The sequence below is a fragment of the Hydractinia symbiolongicarpus genome, chromosome 1 (assembly GCF_029227915.1).
Source record: "Hydractinia symbiolongicarpus strain clone_291-10 chromosome 1, HSymV2.1, whole genome shotgun sequence".
NCBI classification, from domain to species: Eukaryota; Metazoa; Cnidaria; class Hydrozoa; order Anthoathecata; family Hydractiniidae; genus Hydractinia; species Hydractinia symbiolongicarpus.
In genome coordinates, this window is record NC_079875.1 from 16,338,501 (window position 1) to 16,357,212 (window position 18,712).

The 18,712-nt window shown below is 34.0% G+C and overlaps 1 protein-coding gene across 2 annotated transcripts; it reads right to left on the minus strand.

The window, feature by feature from the left end:
- Window positions 1–13: 13 nt before the first annotated feature.
- LOC130643143 (pappalysin-1-like) lies at window positions 14–12,564 on the minus strand. Of its 2 annotated transcripts, XM_057449571.1 has the most exons (12): window positions 11,655–11,742; window positions 10,446–11,497; window positions 9,788–9,933; window positions 8,663–9,038; window positions 7,725–7,980; window positions 7,297–7,553; window positions 6,796–6,959; window positions 5,672–6,341; window positions 4,807–5,053; window positions 2,909–3,134; window positions 2,139–2,339; window positions 19–1,577 (listed from the first exon to the last, which is right to left on the minus strand). In XM_057449571.1, exons 2-12 carry the CDS (start codon window positions 11,380–11,382, stop codon window positions 1,227–1,229), a joined length of 3,831 nt encoding a protein of 1,276 aa, XP_057305554.1. In that variant the 5' UTR covers window positions 11,383–11,497; window positions 11,655–11,742; the 3' UTR covers window positions 19–1,226. The 2 variants fall into 2 exon arrangements, with proteins under 2 accessions (XP_057305553.1, XP_057305554.1); XM_057449570.1 differs by having other exon boundaries at window positions 14–1,577; window positions 10,446–12,564.
- Window positions 12,565–18,712: the final 6,148 nt, after the last annotated feature.

The following is an 18,712-nucleotide window of genomic DNA, read 5'->3' on the forward strand; positions in this document are numbered from 1 at the left end:
TAAAGGAGAGAAACATTGACTTGGACCTAAAAGATAATGGTAGGTTTTGTAGTGTGTTTTTTCTATAATTTTTCAATCTGTCATTTAATATATTACCTGCATTGTCAAATTCTCCCACGGATTTCAGTAATGTTTACAATGTTTTCATCTATATTATAATACCGGTATACGTCTGTCCGTCACGTAAAATGGTAGCTTAGCTACGAAAGTAGCCAGACGCACGCAATGCGGTATAAAAAGGACGGGCAAACCCGTGGATTTTTCCACGGGCTAACGACTAGTTTTTAAATAAAATTCATTGGACAATCAAGGAATAAAGAAAAAACAAGATGGTAGATACGTACCAGTGAAAATTTTATGTAGCGATGAACCGATTTCTTAATTTGCTTTTAATAGGTTTTATTTTTAACATTGTTATATTTAGTTTGCAATGGTCATAACGTCTGTTATTTCCCACAATCAAACTTACTTTTCAGTCTCTAATACTCAGTCAGCAACCTTGTTCCCAGAGTGTTTTGCCTTGTTGATGAAATAGATAGCGGCGATGTTGGTCATCCGTAATAACGGCTCAGGGCCAACCAAACCCTGGGGACGAGATTGCTCAGCCAGGACATTCACAACAAACAAACAATGGCGTTTTTTTAGTGTTTTGTTTTTGTATATTTGTGTTTTGATACTTGTTAAAATAAATGTCTTTTGTTATTCTACGTTTAAAAAAATTGATGTTATAACATACCTAACTATAAATAGGACATCAATACGTCATTAATACTACGTTTTTGCCTCGTTTACTACACTTAAATATACGATAAAAAGAGGCATTAAACAGAGCGATAGAAAAATAAAAAAAGGACGTGTTGCGAAAAAAACCATTTCTGTTTATCTCCGTAGCCTAAGATTAGCACAAACTATCTTAAGAAATTTGGCCACAAAACTTTATAAAGAAAAACAGAAAAAAAACTGCATGAAATTTCACATTTTGTACAATAACAAACAACAAAAAACAAACAAACGAACAAACGAAAACAAAAATAAAATTCTTGTTAACAATCTTGAGACATTGGGAAATAGAAGTTTCCTGCAAAGAAGTGGAAATAAGGTTTAAACGAAACAGAGGGAAAACAATAAACATCTGATAAAATTCTCTGGTAGTGCTTTGAAATAGAAATAAAGGAACAAAAAAGACACAAAACAAAATTTTCGTTTTTATTTTTGTTATCGTTACGCTAGCAGTCACTCTCCATCGCATCACCAGTCTCTTCACGATCCTGTTGGTACGCGTCCACGCGACTCTTTTCCCTTGTTGATTTTTGTTTTAACTTTTCTAAATTAGTTAACGCTTTCTTATCGATACACGGACACGGGTCAGACCAGTAATATACCTCATCGTCCAAGTCTTTCTTGCAGCAATCCCCGCCATCATACCTGCAATGTTTGTTGTTGTTATGGCAATCACACATACCGTCATTGAGCTCATAGTCTTTACAAGGATTTAAACAAGCTAGCTCTGTTAGCCTGGGTTTCCATTCTTTGTTCGGCATACAGTACAAAACCACTTCTTTCGCATCCTCTTTTCCCTGCATACAGAGAAAATTGTAAAAATATGCACGCTTTTTACACTGAATAGCTTGGAAGGCTGAAAACTTTGCTAGAATTAATCTTTGTTTTATTTTTCCTCTCACAACTTGCGTACCAGGACTCTAAGTTTTGCAACAGGTGCAGAACGTTATCAGCAAGTCTCTTTTTTACTTTCGCGAACAAAGAGAGATCAGGAAATGTTTTACCACGCTATAACCTTTTCGACATGATGGATGAAACACAAAAAAACCTGAGGACGAGGGTGGTCACGCTATATAACGGTGTAATTAACTCTACGCAAATAAATGAGTAATGAAAGAATGAATAAGAAAATCAATCAATCAATACGCAATCAAAGAAACAAAACTATGCTTCTATACTCTATGTTCTTATTACGAACTACGTTTAAACATCTTAAGGGTTACTTTTAACATTCGAGTCCTTTTCTTCATTGACTGAATTCATAATGCCATGAAGCTATTGGACAAACTTTTTTAACGCGACTTTGTGTGACGCCACCAATTTGTTCAGAATTAGACGCAATTAAAATATAGTCATACCTTAATTACAATATCTGGTATAACATTCACTCTTTTCATACACTGAGGTCGACAAACTGATCCAATTGTAAAATCTTTACAAGCAGTTGTATCCAAACCATGAACGGATGGAAAATGAGAGCATCGACCTTTACTGCCACAGAAATCAAATGTCGAAGACCATTGTCCATTGTGCTTGCATGTTACTTTGTAAGGAAGTTTCTAGAAGAAATGTTAAGAGTCGGATATCATTATTGATGCCAGTCAAACTCGAGGTATGAGCATTAAGATATACTAGTCGCAAGCACGTGGGAAACCCACGGTAATTTACCAATCGCAGCTACCATCTTAATATAAATAACTCTTATATTTATGTTTAGAGCCGCTGTGGTTAAGAGCGTTGAAAACACCAGCCTTCTCCACAGAGCTCTCTTCCCTTCTCTTAAAAACAACGTCTCGTAAGTTGCATAACTAGGCAGAAATAATTCGTGCATATGCTTGAGTTCAGCTGTAAAAAAATATTTTTCTAAAAATACTACTTATTCCAACAAGTACTATTTTTAACAAAAGTTTTAACCTCATCACAAGGATTTTTTTCTTCCTCGGACTGGTGATGAGGTTGGAAATGTTAAGAACGTTTTTGTTGAGGATTTTAAATCGGCAGAATTAGCAGTTTTGGATAGCCAAGGCACAGCATTCTGCGACCTAGCTAAAAGTTTTAAAATACCCGGGGATGATTTTATACTAACTCAACAATAACCTGGGCTAATTTTATATGATCAAAACAATACCTTTGTTCCAAGACAAGTCGTACTGCAAACACTTTGAAAGCGATTCTCGTCAGTACATTTATACATATATCGATTCATTGTAGACAATGATGGACAGGTAATCTTCTCACAATATCCATCTTGCTTCCATTCTCCAATGTCATTACATAATATATTTACAGTGTTTCCCCCACTAACCGTGCCGACTTTGTAGCGCACTGGTCGATGACCAGGATTGCATCGATACCTGAATAAATAATCGAAATCTTTGTAAATGTTTTAACTTGCTTGAAGAGAAGTTACATATGCTTATATTATTTCTAATGAATCTTATCCTGGATATGTTTATAAGCTGTTTACGTATTTGTAGTAAATATTTTATAATAAGTCTAAGGAAGGAGCCTTAGGATTGACTCGACATAAAATCTCAAATTGCTATTAAATATGAAGTTTTTTTATTTCGGAGTTGTGCAAACTACACATGCGCTGAGACTTTGTGTAATTTTGTAAATATGCACAATGGTTTTATTCTGGGTAAGTCGGGTTCACATGAAGAGTGTTTCATTTCGTCCGAAATCATGTATTCATAAAATTATACCGATATTTTAATATAGCCCCACGCCCTAAATGAAACCTAATGTAAAGAATACCTTACTCTCCACCAGTGTGTATAAAAACGAGTGTGTGTAATTAGCATTTTATATTAGTACGAAGTTTTTGTTTTCAAATTTTGTTTTAACTTGTTTTACAGAAACCTATTACCAGAAACCTCATATTTTTTCAGGATTCTGTACTGCGAAGGAACTGAATTAAGTTTAGACTCTTCAAACGTTTTACTTCAAAGATATGCCATGGAAGTTCCATTAACTGTTAAGATTAAAATCATCCTTGTCCCCAGGGTTTCTTGGCCCATAAACTGTTATTAAAACAAAATGCCCTGTGGACGAGGTTGGAATGAAATAAATCAAAATAATTTCGCAAAACTTAATGAAACAACTATCTACGATGCAGTCTATGTTTTTAATTGGATGTATAAAATGCATTTTTTTTAAGCTTAACCCCTAGAAATAATCAGCACGTTTGATGTCATACCGAAATTGTTTTGGTCACTTGAAAATACTTCACAAATTGCACTTTGGTTTATTAAAACCACTGGTTGTTCCCTAATCATGCATAATACTAACTCGAACGAATGAAGCTAGGTTGCACAATTTTTCCATTTTCATTAAAATAATATTATGTTACGTTTTATAAGGTTCAGAGTAAACGAGGCAAACCTGTTTATAGTCTCGCTTAATCTGACTTCCGGTTAACATAACTGCTTATCCATACGGCAAGCCTTCTTATACACGGGCTAAAATACGATACCTTTGACACAAGTATTAAACTTTGATGTTTTGTCATTGATTTAGGTAGAGATACAACAATTTAGGTGTTTACACTTTCTTGCGACGTCACAAGACATCTCTGTTTATCCATTATCAGGATAAAATACCGCTGATAACCACGATTAAGAATCTATGCAGACACGCGCCATCTTGTAATTTTTTCATTAGAACAATTAATCTTTCATAATCACCCAATAGGATTTCATCAAATATGGTTGACATTGCTATGGTTTCGGCGCGTGCCACTGTGATTTAATTATTCTTATGCATTATCTTTGATGGATGCTGACACAAAGCCAACAAATAGATTTTGAATTAATCTACCAATCTAATCTTAAGATTTACTGAGCGATTGTTTTAAAGAAGTGTGTATCTAATTGGGTGCAAAAAATAGACAAATTAAAATTCCGTGTTTGTCTAAGAGGCAATTTAACTTAACGCCCTTAGGACGCAAAAAGACAAAAATGAAATTTTGATAAATTGATACTCCCACGAACAGTTGCCGTATAAACATTCTAAAGAGCCTATTACCTGCATCTGGTACCCATCTGAAACTCTTCAGTATCTGTTTCACTGCACTCGTTGGCAATGGAATCAGATGTATATAACAAGCTGTCTTTCACATGAGTTGGTTTCGAGCAAGTCACGTAACAATGGGCATTTGACTTTCTCCAAGTACCATCTGCTTGACATAATAAGTTTGTATCTGAACCTGCCAGTTTTGCGTTCGATTGGCATTTATATGAGCAAGTGTGACCATAGGTAGTTCCTAAGCAACCTACAAAAACAATAAACACTGTTTTTATTTTCTGTGTCTTGTTAATACGAAAACCTCCTAATAATTAGTGCGTAGAATATGTTTCCATTGAAAGCCCCCTCCCCAACATATTACCCTACCCACCCCAACCTTCAAAACAATCCCTGCCCTTAAAAACATCACTCCTAATCAGAACTGATAAGCAGAATGTAATAATTTTTATTATTGTTTATTGCTAGACGCGACAAAAAGAATGCCATACATTCCAGTGGTTATTTTTAGAGCATCCTCTTGATTCTTTCCATCGTCTATCTTTATTTGCAAATCAAAGATCTTAAGGTCATGTGTTGACATGGTAAAGGGAGCTTCCACGCACGACGACCTACCTAAAAATTATACCCTCATCTGACAGTTAATTTGGTTACCGGAAATGTCAGAGTATATCTTGACATGCACCTTATAAGAATCGCTCCTGTCAGAATTAACACCCAGCGTAAGATTCATTGATTTAAGTAAATGCCCAGGGTGTTTATTTGGTCATTGACGGTAACCTGCTAGTCAATCTAGCTAAAATAGAGCATTGTAGTATTATGGTTATTTTATGGGTATGTTAATAAAAAATTATTTATAAGCACCTACTAGCAATAGCATGTCGTAAATTAGGTATCCCACAATCCACTGGAGTACACGTCGATCCCTTCATCCATTTTCCAGCATCGCAATGAGCTTTAAAATTGTCTCGTGGTAAGTAACCATGGTGACAGGTGACGTAACAATGATCACCGTCGTTATTTCCAGTACAATTTAGTTTAGCATGCGCCATTTTAAACGGCGCGCACGCTAGAACTTCCGAATTATATAATCGACATTTCTTTGTTCGGGGGTCATACAATTCATTGTGCTTGCATTTATGATAGTACTGGGTGTCTGCCGTCCTTAAAGCTATTCCGGATATACCGATACTAGCGGCACTTGCATTGAATTTAATACGCACGCCGACAGTCTTAAAAACAGGTTGCGTCATGTCGTGCATAACATGCACCGACATCGGGTTATTTTTGCAACTGACGGACGTCTCTTTGTTTGTAGCTTTGTGATATGCTCCAGTTGTATCCTTTAATTCTATCTCAATCCATGTGTTACGCTGGCTTTCATACGCTTTGCCATCGGAAGCTAAGTAAATGATCACTGCTGCTGCAATAACTTCGTTTTTGTATGAAGCTTCGATCCAGTAATCGGTCAGTCCTGTTTTAACGCATGGTCTCCAAGCTTTTTTTGTATTTATTTCTTCGAATGAAGAAACGCATTTCTGAAAAATGCATACAATGCTATCAAACTATATTTTTCCCTATTTATTCAATTATTTTACCTTAAGGCTTGTTTCCATTTAACTGCAATTTCCTTAACAGCGCGATTACACACGCGCTAACAAAAAAAGTACTTATGAGCTTTTTTAGGCTTTAGCAGAAAATGCAGTCAAATGGAAACAAGCCTTTAGAGGCCCTATTGAGAGAAAGAGGTATTGTTATTACTGTTAGCGTAAGTCTAAGTGTAAACATGCATGCCCTTGTAGCAAAGAGCAATAGCGAAATTAGACAAATGTAATTTATTCTTGCACGCAGAAAACAAGAAGATTATTTTAGGTCGCAATATTAGATTAGAACAGAAACAGTTTTAGACTTATAATCCCAACGGAGGAGTGCAAATCAAAGTTTAAACAGAGAAGTACAAAACAAAGTTCAATATATTCATTTAACACTAACCAAGTTTAAGCATGGCTTTCCTTCAATGACAGTCTCTGGACACGTGAAATCGGATTGTCCTTTCTGACCAATTACTCTGCTCGCCCATTGGTCTGTAAATCCAAACGGTGCGTAGAATCCACAATCATGATTACTCTTTCCTTTCTCGAAGTGTTCGCAAATACCTAGAACAGTGAACCAATACATTACAAAGCACTTTGAACTCGTGGTTGTGACAAGTTAGTTCCCAGGAATTACTGCTAAAAGTTAGTTCCCAGGAATTACTGTTACAAGTTAGAAATTCCTGGGAACTGCAAGTTAGTTCCCAGGAATTTAATGTAACAGTTTACTTCCCAGGAATTGCCTTTATAATTTAGTTTTTAGACAGTAATGTTACAAGTTAGTTCCTTGGAAGTAATGTAACAATTTAGGTCCCAAGACGTTATTTCACAATTTGGGAAGTGTGGAGGTTTAACCTTGAATAATCAAGTTTAATAGAACTAAAAAAATACTCTATCCTACCGTCCTGATCATATTTGTAGCACAGACTCGGTTCATGCTGACAGTTAAACACGGCTTCCATCTTACAGCTGATACTGCATCCGTCCCCATTTCTACCGTTTGCATCGTCGCACTCTTCGCCAAGTGATTTTTCAACAACACCATCTCCACAATAACCAGATGTTAACTCAAACAACAAAGGGAGGGAGAGGGAGCTTTTATATTTCCCCGATTGTACTTGAATTTGGTACTGATATTTCTTTTCGCGTACGATTTCACTAAAAATATATATATAAACACTATAAAAACTTTAACCTCGTCCCCAGGACTTCTTTTATCTTTTCTGACACTGAAACGGCTACCTTTAGGTGAACTTACCTGGAAACGAGGTTGTACAAATCCGACATATAATAATAAAACTATAGGCAGCGAAGCAATATTTGACTTACTTATCTATAAACCTCACACCAGTAACTCTCTTGAACTGCGAATCTGCGAATCCTGGTGATCGGTAGACATTATATCCAATTCTTAATTTACGACATTTTTTGCAATACACATGCTCTTTCACGGATGTTAATTGTACGGCATCGATAGCTGCAATGTTATCCGTTGACGTCAACAAGTATATTCTCACTTTTGCGATAAGTTTCAAAGACGTTATCTGTTTGGAATATGGTACGTTACATTGTGTTGATGCTGGACCTAGCGGTTTAAAAAAAATAAGTAAATAATAAAGTATGGTTTCCCGCGTAAACACTTTCCTAACTTGTGCCCAGGACTTATTACTTCATACTAACGGCGAACAGCTCTTTCTCATATTTTCTTTGGTGTAACAATGTTTCTCTCGAGTTATAAATGAAATAAACCAAACAAAATTTAATCTAACTTTTTTCTTAGGAAGTGTTACTATAAAGAAACTCGTAAGAGGGAAATGCCGACATGTCGTCTATTGGCTATAACTCATGATCACTCAAATTTGACATATTAAAATAGAGCTCCATATCGATGAGAACTAAATATGCCACCTGCCACCTGTCACAACCTCGTCTTCAGGGTCTTGTGGCCCCTGAGCCGTTATTACGTTGCCACCTGTCAGTGTTCTGGTTCGCTTAGGTTGCGGTAGCATTTGGCCAGAAATCAATTTTAAAGAAATTGTCAACGAAAAACAATGGAAATTTCGAGTGTTTTTAAAAATTACGGCGGTGTCTTAGGGTTAGTATATCTTCTTTACAGAATTCCTTTTCTTGGTACGTCCTAGATGAGACATACCTACACACGGGAAAAGGGAACGAAGGGAATTTAGGCTTTAACTAGAGTATAATAAATATAAAAGACGTCGTACAGGATTACACACAAACATAAAAAAGATGAAATATAGTGTCACCTAGGGAAGTGGATGTCGTGTCTGGATGAACGAGTTGTATGTCTTTAATCGAGTCTTTTGAGTTATACGTCACCCATATTTTAATACCAGTCGCTACAACTATCTTTTCAAACGAAACCTCTAACATGCAATCTTTTGTACCACATCCATTCACTGGAGACCAGGCTTGGGTTGTCTCTGCAATTGTGCAAGTATCCACAACATCTGGTGGCCCCAGGGCTTTACCTGACCTGTAATTAGGTTGAGTGATGTCCTGTGGTGAGTAAGCGTGAGAGGCATATTGCTTTAATGTGTTTTCACTAGGATTACATCTATGGCACCCATGTTTGACATATTCGTTTCCAAAACCTATTGGTGGCATCCATGTTAATTGCACCTATAAGTAAATAAAACTCAGAAGTAACTTCATCATCACCTTCCTATGGGCATATAGTAGTCAGGGATGCAGTATTGTAATAAATAAAATATAGGTTCCATTTTGAAATAGCATTGTGGAAAATATTTTAGAACTATAGAAAACGAGAGAAATTAAGAATACTTTATTGTTTTTTAAGTTAGGCTGCGCATGCGTAATATAATATGTGACCTCAAACTTTCGGCTAACTTTTATACCGATGACAAATTAAAAAAATGTTCTTTTCGAAAAAAAAAATTTAATTAGAAATTAAAAGTTAATAAGCTTTTTATCTTAATCTTTTTAGCGTTATTCCAGGCTTCAATTTCTTTTTTTAATTAGAATACGTAATTTAATTAACTAAAAAAAACATAGCGGTCTCTTGTTAACAGATGTCAAAGACATTATGCGTTGGATGTTACCAATGAGTGTTTTTCGAATAGGAGTCCAGTGCATTTCATGCTCCCATTAGAGCTACGAAAGCCGTGTAAGCGCAGCAATCGCCCTGTCAGACAACAGCGTAACATATTAATTCTATTTCCATGCTGAACGCTCTAAGCTAAAAGGAATTATTCGCATTTTTATAGCTTCTGGTACGACTTGGCCGAGGATTTAACACACAGCCTTCAATACTGGCAGAGAACGCTTTATTACAAGGTCACCATCTGGCTTGTTCATGGAAAATCAGGGATGCAAAATATAAAAGCATAAAATGTAAAATCATAAATTACCTGAGTAGGACTTGAATTTAAAACACGCGGTTGAAGCGGTATTATAGAAGGTTCGTTTGTGTCGACTCCCCATTGTTGGTACATAAGATCAATATAGCAATGCATTCTAGCTTGTTGTTGAAGCGTGAACTGGTTTGGACATAACCCTAAAAAGAAGATATTTTCACAGCTTTGGGTTGATTTCATATGTGTTGGAAACTGAGTTTAAATGATAACCCGCATCCCAAGCCGAACCCGATACTGTAAATGCCTTTCCTAAATTTTATGAATGAGACATTTAACAACACATCTGTTTTTGTTTACCATATGTCGAATATCTAAAATAACATCACTTATGATGATTTTTGAGTAGGGCGCTCATCTGTTGATCCCAAACCATTCCTACTGCGCTAGTAAAGAATTTAGTTCTTATACTTATATTCCTGTTCGAAACAAGTCCTTATAATACAAAATTGTTTTAAACAATATCAAAAGAAATTAACAAAAAAATCGCTGATTTACAGCCTTGTATGACGCTATGTCAAACATTTATGGTATATGAAAAAAAAGGTGTAGAGAAAAAGGAACATAACCATAGTACACTTTTTGCCTTATTGTTTTAAACTAGGAATTTAAAAATAAAAACTAAATTGTGAAATTTTTAAAAAGGTTTGCATACCTTTGGTATACCCCATAAAGTTTCGGTATGGAGTATTTTTATACTTTTGATTGCCACATTTAGACTCACTAATAACTTCATCTCTACAAAACAAGTTAGTAGGTGTCGGGTTCGTATCTTCACACAAGTCCCCATGTACCATTGAAGGTTTTCTTTCAGCGCATGCGTCGTCACAACGTAATTCACTCACTCCCTTGTGTACATGCCATAAACCCAAGACGTGCCCTAATTCATGAATAATATCGTTTACTGCACCCTGTGGAGAAGATCTGAAGTTTTTAAAATTCATAGTTATACCCCCCATTAAGCCGTAAACGTCTTGTAGCCAGGGAAAAGTTGCTTTTCCCAGCATGTCTTCTCGGAGTTTGACAGGAATCAAATTTAAATACTGTTTGTTGGATAAATTAATCTCTTCTTTTAATTCTCTCTCTGTTATAAAGGCTCTGTTGGGTGACGATTTATCAAAACAAGTTTCGGATATGTTTGTGTTTCTAGCCAGTGGGTTGCAGCAATCGCCTCCATCCCAATCATCTGATTTGTTACCAGTCCTTAAAATTTTATTGCACTCCGGATTACATACGTTGTTTCTAAGTTGAGTACTGGTGTTGCATTTTAAAGCACAATCTGGCTCCTCGGTCTTTATTTTGCACTGGTCTCGTTCGTTCTCGCAATAAGCGTAACATTTCAGAACAACAGTTTTGTTACGAAGTTTCGTATTTCTAACCAAGTGGGAAGATCCTTTCCAAGTGATGTTATAACGTTCAAACACTTTATTAATCTCCAAGTGTTTTTGCGAGATTTCTTGTCTCGATAAAATAGGATCGCTACCGTCGTCATTTGCGATATTTATAATTCGATACCGTAACGTTTTCCGTTTTAAAAATAAATCGGGATGTCCGGCGTAATTACGAATTATTTCCGGGTTATCACATATCATTTCGCCACATTCTGGAACCTGAACTTCGATATTATGAACGTCTTCCGTAAATTTATTCACTAACAACTTCGGTAATTTTCCGGTAACGCCGTAATAATCTGTCTCGTTACTGTTACTAAACATAAAATCTTCATACAACAAAAGGTTTTGGGTATTTTGTTTATTTTTATTTGTTCTAACACTACGAAAAATATCTTCATGTGTCTTAGCTACATTCCAAACCCCTAACTTATCAACACTGCCACGAAATGAAGTGTGTTTGAGAGACGTACCTCCGACTTCAAGTGATGTGCATTTATGAAATATATTTGATAAAAATGGTCCACTTTGCCCATGACTCGCACCAACTTTGGCTTGATTAATATATAACTCCATGCGTTTCCCATCATACACTGCTGCCACGTGGACCCATGTATGAATTTTAATTGGCTCATGGGACACCAAAACGGTCTTCTTTTTACCAATTTCTGTCTGTAAACTGAAAAACACTTTCATATTTTTTTTGTCTACACTATCATGAACGCCGATCATAACAGCCACAACGTCGAACACGGTACAATGATTAAAGATTACCAAAATTGGTGCTTGATTGATTTGCCCTCCCTCGAGGTTTACCCAGCATTCAATTGTAAAATTGTCTAAGTTGAAAGTAAGGTTGTTATAACGAATAATTTCATCACCTGAAAAATACGCAAAACGATTGTCTTTCGTTTCACTGCTGTAGTTATCTGTCTCAAGCATTAGATCGTTTAAATGCTCATTGCGTATGTCTCGTCTTAATCTATTATGATTCTTCTCGATACAACTCGATTCACCACGCGTTGCAAAAATAACGTAAAACTTTGTCACGACTTGGATATATATTATCAGCGTTAAAAGAACATAAATTTTGATCATGCTGGACTGTGCAAAAGAAAAAATGAGCAAGCGATATAAAACCCTAGCATGTTATATATATAGCTATGAATTATTCTCCGTTTCATTTTTATTCCATTTAAAGAAAAACCACCAATAGAATAAATCTTTTTACGCGATGAATGGTCCGAATAAGTTAAAACGAAATACGTCGTTTTAACCGTTATTGATTTCTTAAATAATGTATTTGATATGATGAAATCTTTAGAGTTGGTTATGCATAATAGCTATTTCTTCCACCATCCAGGTTTTAAACTTTTAATATATCCTAAACAAATGAAAAAATTTAAACAAACAGAATTTAACTGAAATGCTGCTGCAAAATTTTATATAACTAGTAAACACAATCATAGATTTTAAAGTTTGAACTCCAATTTCTCAGGATGAATGAAAACTTCGGTTATAAAGTATTCTCCTAAAAGTCTTCTTCAACGTTTAAAAAATATATCAGAACGTTTCGCATTGTGTGAAAACCTTTGTTAGCTTCTACAAACACCATAACGTCTTACATTACACCAAGGTTTCTCTGCAGTCCAACTTTAAAACAAAATGTGCAGGAGAGAAGCATGTTTGCCTCTGTCATCTTGTTGTCTCGATAAAAATATTAAGTGGTTCTGACTCTAATTTAATGAGGTCTAATTAATAAAAACAATTCAGAGATTTTCGTGTGTTTATTTACATAATAAAGGAAAGCTTAACTTGTAATTGTTGCTTGCCACTAGATATATTGACAAAAATAGGATAAACTAAATTTAATTATTTGAACAAGCGAGTACAAGAAAACTTTTAAGTAGTATAACTTCAATTTCCATTTCTTGTTTATTTTACTCAGTATTGCAGTATGCATTTGTCTGATTTTAAGATGTGAAAAGAAACCCTGGGTGATGAATTTTTATGTTTACTTTAAAATTTGCTTGTTGAGTGGTGGTTTTAAGGTCTTTTTAAGTGACCAAAATTATTAAGCTGTGTAAAGGGGTGTAAAAAGGGCAAGCTTAATAAAATAACTTCCTATAATATATTCCTATATTGGAATGAAATACCTTAAATTACAGTAATAATATACTTCAGTTTATAAATTTCTTTTTCTTCTGGCATATTTATTTCACCTACTTATTATATTTTTTAAACTCTTGTCTGGAGACGCAAGCAGGACGAAGATTTAAACTTAAATAAACTTTTGCTGCTTTCATTGAGACAAAATTCCAGGATAAGGAAAAACGCGATGTTACAAATCAACCAAAAAAAAAACCATTAGTACTAACATTGCATCATCATTGAACTATAAAGAATATAGACAGTACAATTAAATGTACCATATATACCTGTCATTACAGAGGCATGAATTTATCAAAATTTAAGTCACGTAGTGCCAATTTTCTGTATGCGGTTTTGTCTCAGAAACCGAGCGGCCGACTGGTTAAGGTTTCTTAACAAATCTTTTAATTTATATACAAAAAATGATGAAATAATGCCACCGCTTTTTATTATTTTATTTATCATCTAAAATAATGTCTGTTTCGTTAAAATCGTTAATTTTTAAGCAGTCTTACGATTTGCCAGAATAATATACTCGAATTTCATCCAATTCCTTTTTATAATGATACCTAAATGTCATTTGAATGCAATAGATTGGTGTGGAAGGAATGTGTAAAAAAGGTTTCTTACTTATTCAAACTAGTCAAATTTTCTCATTTTTGGAAGGCAACTAGTTAAGTGATTTTTTAAAGAACATAGATTCGGGTAGCTGAATTACTAAAGCTATTAAAACATCCAAAATGGTACTTTAAGTGACCCAAAACCCTACTGATGATTCAAATAGTAACCAACAGATTTATTATTTACTCTACCGACTTGAGTGATAACTTTATTCACTTTCTTTGAAAGTTAAATAATTCTAGCTGATTTCATGCAAATTTCTGTAGGTTTTTTTGTAAAAAGTTCTTTCTAAAGTTCTTTACAATAAATGTCTGTGTTATTTTTTGACCAATTTCATTTCTAGTACAGTGTACGATCTTTGTTCTTATAAATACAATCTCTGGCATAAATATTATAAATATTGCTTTTAAAATTTTCTGACCTAAAAAGTATCATTATTTAAATACCTTATTCAAAATAGATAGTGTTTCTGGAAGAAAAAGGTTAATATGACAAAGTCTTTGAATTTTTTGATAATTAGTAACTTGTTTTAAGTTCTAAAAATCAAAAGAAACTGTAATTGTGAGTACAGTATATTTTAAAAGAACGTAAGACACATTCAACATATCTAAAAAAAAAAAAAAATCTTTTCATAAACAAAACATCATCAATATATATAATCCGATGAATAAACAATATAAATAGTATAAAAATAAATAATATAAATAAAGGCACTGAGAATTTTATGGATAGAGATATTCAGTGAGCATACATTACCGGTCCAAATTTCGTCAGTCTTAACCATTCAAGGCTTCAAATTCTACCACCTACTCACAATTTCGCCACTTCTTGAAAAAAATCTTAAATGATTTTTAGCATCGCTTTTGTGTCTATGTGATCAGCTATCTGACTGAAATAATTTTTAGGATTGTCTATATAACACTAACGAAAATTATCTAATGACCCATATTAGTATCTAGTATAAGTGATAACAGAGGACACGTATATATTATCGATAAATGTCGATAATTATGGTATTTTTATGATGTTTATAAAGTGGATAATTTTAATTTTTGTATATACCTGAAGATTATACTATGTAACAAAAAGCTTCGTCAAGAATAAAATATTTTATTACATACGTGTTTTAGTTATTAATGTTTTTATCTAGCACAACTTTCGTCTCCTTCATGAAAAGACTTTTCCGAGAAACACTTACACGCAAACAACATATACATGCATGAAACTTCAGAAAAACGTAGGTAACCGAATAAGTGTTGTATATAGGCTAAGATGCAAGTTCTTCTATCTAATCATTGAAACCGAACATATTGTTCTTGAACGTCATCTTTTAATTCGTATTCCTAATAAGATTAATTATAACTCGGAAAAAAAGGATTAGGAAAAATAATTGTAATTGTATTATCTGATGAACAAAAAACGTACATTTTTAATGATCAAAATGGTTTATTTTTAGGCTGTAATGACAGGAACAGGAACATGGTATAGACAATCCTGTGATAACAAATTTTAAGGAGAGCCTTACGGATAAAGTTTTTATCACAACTTCCAATTTTGTTTTCTTCAAGGGACGAGAGAAATACATGAAAGAAAGAACTTATTATGTCATCTAGAGTTGATTCAACAAATTTTATGATTTGGTATTTTTCTCTTTTCCAAAAAAAAAAGCTCGATTTTAAGCACGCTTTACATGATGAGTTTAAAGGAACTGATTAAAAATAAATTATTTCGAATTGAACCATAACAGGTTCTATTCAGAATAATTATTTAAAAAAACCGCCTGTAAATTTTGAGGTCAGTTTATTGGCTCTTTCCTTAGCTTGCGGCTTAGCGGGTTGTATAAGCTTGTTAAATTGTCGTCTGAGGTTTACGAAAAATAATGCTTGATTAAGGCTAGTGAAAAAGAAACAGCTGGGTTGTCATCGATTTTGACGGTATTTTCCCAGTACCATATTCTTTGGTTTGTTAAGCAATTATAAGGTATTGTGCTTTCAGAACACACATTATCCGGCGTCCTTTGACTTTCTCCAGCGATATTCAGTTTCCTCCGTCCTTGATTAATGCTGAATTAAGGCTAGTGAGAAAGAAAAACAGCTGGGTTGTCTTCGATTTTGACGGTATTTTCCCAGTACCATATTCTTTGGTTTGTTAAGCAATTATAAGGTATTGTGCTTTCAGAACACACATTATCCGGCGTCCTTTGACTTTCTCCAGCGATATTCAGTTTCCTCCGTCCTTGATTAATGCTGAATTAAGGCTAGTGAGAAAGAAAAACAGCTGGGTTGTCTTCGATTTTGACGGTATTTTCCCAGTACCATATTCTTTGGTTTGCTAAGCAATTATAAGGTATTGTGCTTTCAGAACACACATTATCCGGCGTCCTTTGACTTTCTCCAGCGATATTCAGTTTCCTCCGTGCTTGATTAATGCTGAATTAAGGCTAGTGAGGAAGAAAAACAGCTGGGTTGTCTTCGATTTTGACGGTATTTTTCCAGTACCTTATTCTTTGGTTTGTTATTCAATTATAACGTATTGTGATTTCAGACCACACTTTATCCGACGCCCTTTGACTTTCTTCAGCGACATTTAGTCTCCTCCGGTGTTTTTATCGACAAAGGGTTCGGAGTTATCGCAAATAACTGTTATAACTAACTAATCATAGTATTCCAAACATTAAATTCTGTCAGATATTTTGTTAGTTGACGGGCGTCTGTACAATGGTAGGTAAAGACATACTAGCTATCTATTCTCCCATTTGTCATGATACAAAGTAAGCCATTAAACTTTAAAAATATTAGGTTGAAATATATCTAATAAGTATTTTTTTATAGTATACTTCATTATTAATGAAACTCCTAAAACATGTGCAATAACAAAATTTATACAAAGAAATTATTAGCCGAATGCTAATATTTTTTAGAACCTTTGGATAAATGCTATTTTTATTTGGTATCAAGTTTCTTTTTTAACAGACGCCGTTTATTTGCTAAAATGTTGATCTATTTATGTTATAAATGTTGATCTATTTAAAAGAGGAATAAACCGCAATCTTTTATCTTCAATTCACATACAGTTGCATAGGTGAAGCATTTTCTGGGTGGATTAGATAACTCAGTTATATAATACAACTGAATTATCTAATTAACCAGAAAATGCTTTTCCAGCTAACAAATTTCATCAAACAGGTACTGTAATATTAAAAACTTTGATAGTGTCAATAACGAAGACAAAATCCGAGCCCATTACTTGAGGAGATAGCTAAGTTGAATCCCTTGGCATGTAAAATTTAAATGAGCGCATTTGTAGATATAAGAACTGTGGATCTATGATTAGCTGGAAATGGTAATAAAACTGAAAAATAAGATTAATTTTTACAAAGAAAAGTTGCTCTGATACACTTCGCAATCAATTAGTTATTGAAATATAATATAGTTCATGCATAAAACGGAACAATTTAAAAAAAATTGAGACAGTAACTAGTTTAAAGCTAGTCTATTCTTTGATCTAGAATAAACATGTAGCATTGACTGGTGAAAGCAAAAGCAATCATAGTACGGTAATGCAATATCATCTCTTTTTCTCTTTTATTTCAATTTTCAACATGAGTATGTTCTTGCACCAAAGTCCAAATACCTTCAGAACTGACCTAATATTACCTATTATTAAAAAATTATACATTAAGCCACTCCTTCTGGGCTTTCAGGAAAGTAATAGTGGGTGCTGTAACTCTAAGAAGACCAAAGCCTTAATCTCTAATATTCCCACAAACTTTACTCTCATGGAAAATTGTGCGCTAAGCTATTCAAGTGTATTTACAATTCAGCGCACATCAAATAACTACTTCAGACATCATTAGTAATACACTTCTGAACACTTCACTTTGGCAGCTAAAGTGTTTGTGTTTCAAATATTACCCTTGATACGAATTCTAATGGATAAGTGTGTGAAAATAACTTGTTTGTAAGGGTTTACTTTTGCGTTCCTTCTAGTAAATAACGACACTTTATGTCAATACGTCATTGCCGTTTGTCATAAGATTAAAATTAAAATGATGTTCACTTAGAACTATCGTATTATTGCAACTTTTATCATTTTTTATTTAGGCCCAAATAGGGCCTAAAATTAATTGTGAATATTTATGCGTTCTAAGGCAAGCTGATAATGATAAATTTTCGGGGTTTTTTTCACACTTGTTTAACACCTAGTGTCCTTTTTGGTAATTGGTAAATTAATTTCTCATTAAAAGACAAAATTCTTGGTTGGTATAGCTAATATTAACAGCACCGATTAAAAAATATCTTTTCTAAATACTAACCTAGAATCTGACATGTTTTGCTGTACAAGTTTGTCATTCTCATTACTTTGTAATCAATGATAAACGCCCCAAACATAATAATACTTAAGCTAAACTTATTTTTAAAAATATCCGTACGTTTGAAAATCAGTTTTACACTTTTCAAAATTTCAACTTACAGGATCAATAAAGTATGCATGTCGTTGCTTATATTCCTTACGATTTTGATTTCACATTTCCTATTTCTAACACATTGACATAATGCAAAAACAAAAGTATCCTTATCAACATAAAGTCATCTATTTTTATCTTATTACTTTCATAGTAATGCAAAGGTATTTTACTTCTAAAAGCAAAGCGGATTGCAAAGTATAGTTATTTAGAGAATATTCGCAAACATAGTCAAGTCGGTAAATATTTATAGGTAGCCAAGTTATAACACGTAATATTGGTTGTATGCTGTGT